Source organism: Dendrobium catenatum, unplaced genomic scaffold (genome assembly GCF_001605985.2).
Source record: "Dendrobium catenatum unplaced genomic scaffold, ASM160598v2 fragScaff_scaffold_231, whole genome shotgun sequence".
In the NCBI taxonomy this organism is placed as follows: domain Eukaryota; kingdom Viridiplantae; phylum Streptophyta; class Magnoliopsida; order Asparagales; family Orchidaceae; genus Dendrobium; species Dendrobium catenatum.
The window spans coordinates 5,403,523-5,413,924 of record NW_021318693.1 but is presented as its reverse complement, the minus strand read 5'-3'; the positions used below and the strand labels follow the sequence as shown (position 1 = coordinate 5,413,924).

Here is a 10,402-nt window from a genome sequence, read left to right as displayed (position 1 = left end):
TTTTTCAATAAAGTTCTTTAGGATCGCAGCATCTTCCGGACATCTGGTTTCTATGCATCTATAGTGATCAAGTTCTTGCCACAGATTTTGTAGAATGGTGGCATATTCCGTCACGGTCTTACTCCCTTGCTTTGTGTTTTCAACTTTGACTTTAATTTCAAAGATTTGAGCCGCATCACGAGCCTTGGAGAAGGTTTGTCTGGCGGCATCCCATATGTCCTTTGCAGTCGAAAGGAACATAAACGTATCGCTAATTTCTGAAGTCATGGAATTCCACAACCATAACATAATGATGGAGTCTGCTTCATCCCATGCCCCAAATTTAGGATCTCTTTCTTTTGGTCCTCCTCTAAGGAGATGATGTATTTTTCCTTTCCCCTTCAAATAGGTCTTCACAAATTGATACCACTTTAGATAGTTCTTCCCATTTAGACGATAGGAGGGTTGCATGTTTTGAAGGTCACCTCGTCCTTAGTGCACCATCGACTCCTCAGTTTGGTCAATGTTTTGGGAGGAATTGACTTCTGACATGATGATAGTAATAAAGACTATCTATACGATCTTGGACAGCAATGAAGGCTTCCTGGAAAAAAATCCTTCAGATTTTTAGTTGTTGGCAATAAAGGCCAATATATAATTTTATTTCCTCTCCCTTTTTTTTTCTTTTCTCTGACTTCCTTGTCGATTTAAATAACCGAGTGGGCCAAGTCTAAAAACAAGACTTGGATCGGGTGGCTAGGGAACGTGCAAAGTTGGTTCTTCCGCACGATTCAGGCCTTTAAGTCGCAAGCAGGAGATCGGCTTGCACTGCGCGATTCCGCGTGCTTCGGATCGGCACAACCGTCCTTCGGCTGCGCTTTGTTTCTTCTGGTCCTTCGTTCGAGCCGTCTAAAACAGCAGGAAGGCTGTTCTTTTGAGTTCGAGCGAGAGGCTAGGGCTCTGGAGAAGGAGCGTCGAGCGTTGCTTCTCGCTCCTGGAGCCCAGATCGAGTCTTCTCCTTATGGACTGGAGAAAAACGTCAACCGCGTCTGGTAGTTCTGAGCGTCGGATCGGGATGCTCACCTTCTGCCATCCGCTCCTTCGTCCGTCGGCTTGGGAGAAGACAGCCGAACATGGCGTTCGGACGCTCCTCCGGATATGCTCGGACGTTCGGCTCTTAGCGGGAGTCTCGATGTCTTTGGCCTTCCTCTCGGATCGGAAGTTCCGATTGGTGCTTCAACTCCGTCTAGTCCCGTCCCAGCGTATACAGGTCGGCACGATAAAGTCCGAGCTTCTTCTTTTTCTGATCTAGGATTGTTCTCCGACGGCAATTAAAGCCGTTGGCTCTGATACCATGTTAAAACTGAGAATTTGAGAGGGAAAAGCTTGAAATTATTCATTACAATCTTCCCTATTTATAGATCTATACAATATATCCTAATGAGGAAATAATAAATTGCAGATTTAATACATAAATAATACATAAAAAATCTTTCCTAAATCAGTTCCTTCATTATGGTGTGATCCATGAGAGTATCCCACGGATTGATCTTTATGTCCGTCGGATCCTTTGCACGGGGAACGGCTGGATTTCAACAGGTTTCCTAATATAGCTTATGTTATTTTAGGAAAGCAATTTCAGATTTTGAGTAAATTAAAATCTGATTTAAAAAATCTTCCAAATTTAAAGTGCCAATTATGGAAAGTAGCAACTATGAGTTAAAAATTTAAAATTTGAAATCAAAGGGGAGAGAGGTGGGGTATTTAATGACTTGTCAATGTTGGAATACTAATTAGGGAAAGAAATCATGGTAATTATCTATTTGAATTTCAAATAGCATGATTAGAGGAGCTTTCCTAACATAATTCTTTTCTTTTAGGAAAGAGATTTCAAATTCAAAATTATTTAAATTTGAAATCTTTTGACATTCCAAATTACAAGAATTTAATTTAGGAAAGTAATGAATGTTTAGTTTTGAAATTTTGGAACCCAGTGGAGGAAGGATGGTGGTTGGCGGCTAGGAAGGTAGTGGGGATGGTGGTTGGGTGGGGGAAGGGTTCAGCCAAAGGTTAGGGAAAGTGGAGGCCGGCGGCTTAGTGGAGATGGTTGGGCCTAGAGGTGGGGAAGGACTGAGGGAAGAGGAATGGTATCAGATTAAGATGAAGGTGGCAGTTAGGGGAGAAGATAAACCACGAGCCCAAATGCTTCCTGCAACTGATGAGTAATATGTTGCCCTCACCTAGGGGCTTCAAAACACGAGCACAAACGCTTCCTATAGCTGGTGGGTAGTACATTGCCCTCACCTCTCATAAGAACTCTTAAAGCTCTTAAGAATAAAGTGTGGAATTTTCTCTTAATAATCCTGCATCCCCTCAAAAAGAAGAGGGCAACAAATAGTCAAAATACAATAATAACACAAATGACAAAAGTACCCCTTGGGGTCACATAGGCCTACTCTCTCAAGTGAGAGTAAAAACGGAAAAAAATGCATAAATAAATCAAAATACAAATAATAATTCAAAATAAAGTGGTACAATCAAAGCCGTCGATCTTTTGCTCCTCTGATAAATTTTTACGGTCGGATGTCCTCATCAGTCAGGTTCAAGAGAGATTCTACAGGGTTTCCTTCTCTTGAGGTGGGTGAGTTGGATGAAGAGTATGAAGATTCAGCTGCTGGAGTTGATGGTTCATCATACACCTCAGAAAGTTTATATGCTGAAAAGAATGATTTTTCTGACTTGGCTGAACTTGATGGTCTCAAGAGCAGGGCTTCTGGCCATGCAGTTGTCTGGCCATGCAGTTGGATTTACACCGGTTCATGGCTCAAGCACAGGGAACGGAGAGAACCACTACAAGCAGCTTTCAAGCCAGCTAAGCAACCATTGGAGTCATTGTTGGAGTTCGGACTACTCGATTGATAGTGATTTAGCTTCTACTTGTGAAGATAGTGCTACATTGACTGCAAGAGTACAAGTGGCCGAGTTAGCTGTTTTGCAGCTTAAATCTGAAGCGAAGTCATTCCAAAATATATCAGATGAATTATCTTCCGAAACACAGCAGTTAGCTCAACAACTTTCCAGAGAGTTTTCCTCAAGGGAAATACTTGCTGGAGAATTCAACATACTCAAATATGAGTATTGGAAGTTCAAAAATGATCTTGATGAGCTGAAGGCTGCTTCAGCTTGTCAACATAGCTCTAGAAGGAAAACCCCTTCAGCTGTATAGGTGAAATGCTTCCCAGAGGAGGCCTCATTTGAGAGTATGCTTGCTGACAGTGCACTTGATGCAGGGCACAGCAACCAGCCTAGTGATTTTCAGTCAGTTACTTCAGGGAATTTTTCTTATTGAATCTAAAGCTCGGCATATTCAAAATAAGGCATGCTTGGGGTATGATGGCAATGAATTCGATTATATCTATTCAGAATTTAATGTTCTGAGCAGCTTAACTCAGGAATTTTCTGTAGAACATGAGTGGAAGACAGACAAGAAAAAAATCAATATTCACCGGTTTCACCATCTGAACAACATGCCCAAGGATTGGATGTAGGTTCTTTTGCTGATCTTCTTCATTCAGAAGGCATCAAGGACAAGAAAATGTTTGAACTTTCAGAGCAATTGGATATATCAAACACTGACAATGGAAGTAGTGTTGGTAGGATGACTCAAATGGAACATTACTATGAAGCACTTATTCATTATCTTGATAACAAGGTGCTTTTTTGGGGGAAGTATTGATACACCAGGGGGCCTCCTTGTGGGGCCCAAGAGAGTTAATATTTACTATGTAAGTGTTGGCTCAAGAAAAACGGCACGAATGCATGAATCCCGATTTATAGCTCTATATTCCATTTCCCTTAGGTCAGATTGAAGTTAATCAGATTTTCCCTGAGGGTAGTGTCAGGATTTAAAGATCTGGGATCCTTACTTCCTATGAGCGCAAGCACTCATAGTTAATTACCCCTCTTACTACGTAAGAGAGAACTCTCGATTAAGAATGATTAAATTTTAGATATTTTTAGTCTCAATAGTGGGAAGATGGAGGTAAACCCGATCAAGATCCCATGGTTCCGTCGTCCCGGGTATACTATAGATTTCAGTCTACCAACACTAATAATCATTGACTATAATGTCTAGGGAATCTGATTAGCAGCTATGGGTTGCCTCCTCTCAGGGATCCTGAATAGACTGAAATGGTTAGATGTGGATTTCAGTTTGATTTAATTTGGGTTGAGGCTTATTACTTCCTTAGAAGTTGCCCGTTAATTTGTTTAGTTTGGGGCTTACGGCTCCAATTAGGAGTTGCCTAGGAATAAATTTCGTTTGGGACTTACGACTTTCGTAGAAAGTAGCCCAGAGATTTAGATTTGATTTGAGACTTATGGCTTTCGTAGAAAGTAGCCTGAGAATTTAATTTTAGAATTGGGGCTTATTACTCTATTTATGAGTTGCCTAAAGATGGGTCTTACAACCTAACTCTATAGCGAGGCTATCCGGGGATTTAAATTTTGATTTTTTTTTAGTTAGATTTGGATTTTAGGGTCATTACAATTCATTTAACAATTCTCCTAAACGTGGGTCTTACGACTTTCGTAGAAAGTAGCCCAAATTAGTGGAACTTACAACCTTTACTGAAGGTAGCTCAAATATTTTAATTGGGTAAGTCTTATTACCTCCTTAGAAGTTGTCTAATGATGGGTCTTACGACCTAGCACTTTAAGCTAAGTGGCCCAAGTTGTGGGTCTTACAACCAAGTCCTGTAGACTAGGATGCCCAAGTTATGGGTTTAATTATTTAGAAATAGGATGTTCATTTAGAAGTTCCCTAATATACGGGTCTCACTGCTTCTCTTAGAAGTATCCCAAATGGCGGGTCTTACAACTTAGTCCTATAGACTAAGATGCCCAAATGAGGGGTCTAAGGTTGTATTATCACCTAAACATTTCCCTCAGAGGTCCGACTTACGACTTCTATTAGAAGCGGCTGGGGGTTTTCATTGGGGGTTAGGAGGTCAATTTTTTACCTAAAACTTTCATCTAAGGTCGGACTTACGACTTTCCTATGAAAGTTGCCAGGTAGTGAGTCTTACAACCTAATTCTTATAAATCAGGCTGCCCATAGGTTATTAAATTTGATTGTCTTTGTTGAGTTGACACCATGTGCAAGAGTATTTGTGGTGCAAAGAACTTGAAGATCCCCCTTTAGAAAAAGACCCTCGACCAGATTCTTATCCTTTACACAAAGCCCACCATTGAGATAGCCAACACCATAGAGAATGCATGATTGTATTTGTTTATCACCACAAGATACAAAAGTTTCCTCTTTTTTTTTTTTCCTTTTTCTCTTTTGATCTTTTTTTTTTAATATATTTGAATATCTAAGGCTTGATACAATATGAGAGATGTGTTGTGCCACTTCTCCCTTCACCGTGTCAGTCTTTTTCTTGGTCCCTTCATTTTTTTTTCTAGGCTGACGACCCCTTTTGCTTCGGGATGGCAGCAATTTCTTTCAAGAATACAAAACCATTCTGTTTTATCTCATTCTATATTCTCATTGATTCATTGTTTTCTATTAGAACAGTGGAGCAACCACATTATAAAGCATTTGTAGCTCTTATATGCTCAAGTTTCGTATACGGATAAAAGGGAGTGTTAACACCCACCCCAAATTTTGGTTTATCATTTACTTGAGAAACACTCTTTATTTCACTTTTTGTTGGCATGGAAACTTTACAGGTATCTTTTATGTTTTTAGCTTAAAGCTCACTAATAGTAACCTTGGATAATTGCAAATTGATGGCATGTCCCAAACTGAGAGCTACAACATCAGTTTCAAGAGAACTATTGTTCATTGGTATGTTTAATGGATTTCGGAACTGTCCCCTTCTTCACTAAAATTTTTAAGTTCTCCAGCTCTCTTTTCTATTGGGTTAGGTGATGATGACCCGATTCCTTTCTCCGATCGCATCACCGTCTCCGAATTGAGCTAAATAATTTATTTGCATTTATTTCAAATGGATTTTTAATTAATTATCAGTTTACTTAATTAACTAATCAATATTACAATTCATCAATTAATTTTGCAGATAAATTAAATGATCTTCAAATTAAAAAAATAGAGATATGTATTTTATTTTTATTTTTTCAAAATCCCTTTCAATAAAAAAATTATTGAGAAAATTTCGGTAGCCTCCCGACTTCCCTTCCCCACCGAGGGAGAAATCTGGACGGCATTTGCCATTATTTTCTTCCCGACCGGACCTAAGGTCGATGGCGCGATGCCTTGAATTTAAACCATCTCATTCGGACTTAAAGTCAATGATGCAAGGTCTTGAATTTGGAACCATCCCGGCCGGACCTAAGGTCGACGACACGAGGTTTTCAATTTAAAACCATCTTGGTCGGACCTAAGGTCGACGACACGAGATCTTCAATTTCATCTCGGTCGGATCTAAGATCGACGACACGAGGGCTTCACTTGAAATTCTTCCCGACCGGATTTAAAATCAACGATGCGAGGTCTCTAATTATTAAAAATTGTAGCCTGCAACTGTAGATAAGATATTGATTTCGAGATTGGAGAAGGGTTCGTGATCGACAGCGAGTTCGCAGTCGGAGGCGGTGTCGCAGACCGGCGTGTGGAGTTTGGGGTGTCGGATGAAACAAGTGAAGGCGGGATTTTTGTCTAGTGTTTGAAGCAGAAGAGGCCTTCGACTAGGCATCACTCGAACAAGGCCAAAGATCAGTCCTTCCTCCCATTAAAATTGGTCTCTCTTTTCATTCAATTTCTCCCCTTTTTATTAATTGGAATCCTGAAAATCGGTTACAGTAGCCAAGAGTTGTATCTTTTTGACGATCAATTGCTTAGAGTGGGGCCAAATTGATAGTGTGAAGGATTGCGTCTCTTGGTGAGATGGGGCCGGAGAAAGCATCGAAGAGATGCAACTCTTTTTTTTTTTTTTCATTCTTTTTTTTTTTAGTCAACAGTAAGGAGGAGAAATAATTAGGAAAGTTTATTTAGGGAAAGATGGTCGATGTAAATTTAGATTGGGAAGGAAATTATGAAAAGTTTATTTAAGAAAAGAGAGCTAATTTAAACTCAGATTTGGGAGGCATTTACAAAAGTTTCCTAATTATATTTATGCTATTTATGAAGGTTTCTTAAATTATGTTAATTATCTAGGAAGGCTTCCTAAAGCATGTTTAATTTAATTAGGAATGTTCTATTAATGATTTTGTGTTTTAGGGCTATTTAAAGGTAAGTTGAGTTTTTCTGTAGTTCTTTTCTTTGAGGGATTCCTAGTGGCATCTAGGTTTTTTGGGAGAGCCGATCTACCTCTCTAATTGTATATCACTTATATCTTGTCTTTTCCTTCATATATAATCCAAGAAAAAGTGTTAGTGAGTATTTTTCTTAATCATATACTTGTTACCAATTTCTATTTTGCTAAAATTAAATATTCAACCAAGATTTTCTTCAAGTTTTGCATCTACTTATTATCAAATTCCCACCACTCCCATAAAAGCATCAATTTCTAAGAATATGGTGTTTATACATCAAAATTAAGTATGTGATAAAGAGTTGTATGAAGCAACCATAACTTAAAAACATAATATTAATTGATTTCCTGAACCCATAAACAATATTGAACCCTAAAGCACCAAAAGCTTACACTAGGCAACTCGCTCGGAAGCAAGGTGAGTTGCCCATTTAAAAAAAAAAGGTTCTCAAGAATCACTACAATGTTGATTTAAAAAAAAAAAAAAAAATGCTCTGATTAAAGCTATTAAATAATTAGAATCTTCTTAAAATTTCCTACAGAAAAATAGAACTAAAATAGACGTACCACATGCAAACAGAGTCATTTATGGAAAAACTCACTCAAAGGTGTCAAGTTATTGGAAAAAAAAATGGTGGACGAATTCTTTTTAATCTCCCTCTTGCAGCTAAACATTTACAACTCCTTGCGTTCCTTTGCCTCATCTCTCCTAATATCTGTTCTGGAGAACAAACATCATTTCAATTATCCATTAGCAAAGTGACACGCCTAATCAAACAGGGGCAGGAGTCTCTGATAAAAGTACGTGAACATTTATGACAGGACTGGGATAGGGAAACAGATAGGGCTGCGGAGGGGAGGGGACGGGACAAGCTCAACATTTTGATTGTTTGTGAGAAGAATAGGGAGTATTATTCCTTCCCTAAAACCTCTCATATTCTTTATCCAATCTTATAGAGGAACTGAAAAGGATCTCATCAACATAGGACGTTTTACGGAAAGACAAAATCTTAAGTAGAGTTGTGGCTTTTTCAACTGCTATTTGTACAATGATAAACTAAACAAAAAAAATAAATCACCATAAATCAATCATCAGACAGAAACCATAATGTCTATCATTTCTAAGGAACTAATTTACAGTGAGTATTCAGACTTCCATGCTTTGTAAAATGAATTGAGATAAAACATTCCATCAATCCAAACAGACCAAGAAAAAATGTGATGATTCAACAAATAAGTACCTTCAAGAAGTGAAGTCAAAGAAACAACAAGAGGCAATGTTTCAGCTTTTTGTTCATCCCCTACATCATCCAGGACCAGCAAGTTTTGGAGAAATGGAAGGAAACATCTGGAGCTCGCAAGTGACTGTTCAACATTCTTGCCAAGTGAGAATTCCAATAAAATTAGTGGCGAGAAAGTACCTCAATTGATACACAAAGAGCTTTCAAAACTACTCGGGAAGATGCATGTGCCTCATTGATGATCTGAGTAAACCAATTTATTAAAGTGAGCAGGATCTGTTCAGTAGTAATTAAATAGCTTTTTGTCATTTTATCTAAGCGGATACCTCTGTGAACCATTGTTATCGAGTTCAAGTTGTTTATCATTTTTTTTTTCCTTTCTTACCTAGTCCTGCGTGGTTTCTGCAACCTTCACCGTGATTCCAACTGCTCTTTCTCCTACCATCCAGCATACAAGCTACTCACCGTTCACCTCCTATTAAATGTTCAACATCCACCAACAGTATTTTCCACTAAAACCTTCAAACCCAGAGCCATGAATCCCCTTTCCCTTATTCCCAAACAATCGACAACAATAGCAAACAGCCATAAGCCATTCCCATTCTTATCTCCTAATACCTAACCTTCCAAGCCACCATTTTGCCCATTCTTAACACAAGTAATTTGTGCCGTTTTTTTATGGCAGTTAACCAAAAGTTAAACGAATATTAAATAAAGAAGGCATTTTAGTAACTAAAGTCTTTAATGCAAATCTAGCACGCAATAAAGAAACCATGCAACATACATGCAAAATGATGAAATCAATGCTGAAGAAAGATTCTTAGTTATCTATTAGAAATTTAGGATCATGAAAGCATGCACAAGCTTCAAATCTTATGCAAAAGAAATAAATATAGATGAAAAAAAATTACCAAAATTTAATCCAACTTACAGCAAATAATTAAAAAATGAATAGAATAATAATGTAAAAAAAGGTTGAAAAAGAAGTTACCGAATAAGCAAGGTCATGCTTGTACAATGAGATAACCTGTTAGACCGGTTCACAAGGAACCGGTCCAGAACTAGCTGGCCCAAGGGCCACTGGTCTATAGGAGGCGGAAACTTCATCCTCCTCTACCATTGGGCGGGCCCCACTATTCCAAACTAATTGAAAATTCAAACGGAGTGAGGAGACTAGGGTTTGGGAGGGAAATTAAATTAGGAATGATCTTGTATTAAAGGGGATGAGGGAATTAGGGAGATTCATGTTTTGATTGATTGGGAATTAGGGTTTCTTAGTGCTTGGGCTCTAGACTCTCTTGTCTAGAGATTTGGGAGAGACGATCCTCCTCTCGAATTGGGGATCACTTGTATCTTGCTTTCGTGTGTGTTTTGCTTTGTTTCGTTTATTGCAATCTATCATTTTGAGGCTGATTTTGCCCAGATTTTGCTTTATTCTCTCTGTTTTCTTCTAATTAGTGATAGGATTGCTTGCGAACTCAAGTATTCCCTTAGGGTTACTTGCGAACTCAAGTATTTCCTATCACAACCTCTCTTGAAATTTTCAATTATCCCACTTGATCAAGTAGTTTATTCCCAAATTGAGAAAGGATTTGTACATCCAAAGAACTTTTGTTTATTCATCATGTATTGGTTTTTTTAGGGCTGCAAATGAACCAAGTCGATCTAAATAGGTGTTTGTTGATATTTGAGTTTATTTAAGCTCGGATCAAGCTCGATTCGAGGTATTCTGTTCGTGTTCAAACTTGGTCAACAACAATAAAAACAACATCAAGACTTTATCCCACTACGTGGGGTCGGCTATATGAATCATTTTTCTCCATTGTGTCCTACTAAAAGTCAAATTCTCGTTTAAATATAATAAAGAAATGCACTTCTAATATTTTCTAACCAAGTCTTTTTAGG

The 10,402-nt window shown here is 38.3% G+C and overlaps 1 protein-coding gene across 6 annotated transcripts in view; it reads right to left on the bottom strand.

Annotated features, from left to right (window-relative positions):
- LOC110104799 (ubiquitin carboxyl-terminal hydrolase 27) overlaps nt 1-10,402 on the bottom strand; it is a 36,928-nt gene that overhangs the window by 15,313 nt on the left and 11,213 nt on the right. For 5 of the 6 annotated variants that reach the window (XM_020834056.2, XM_020834052.2, XM_028693142.1 and 2 more), the window contains one exon: nt 8,498-8,633. In XM_020834056.2, coding sequence (XP_020689715.2) covers nt 8,498-8,633 — 136 coding nt within the window. The remainder of the gene's footprint in view (nt 1-8,497; nt 8,634-10,402) is intronic. The other variant, XM_020834058.2, reaches the window with a different exon arrangement.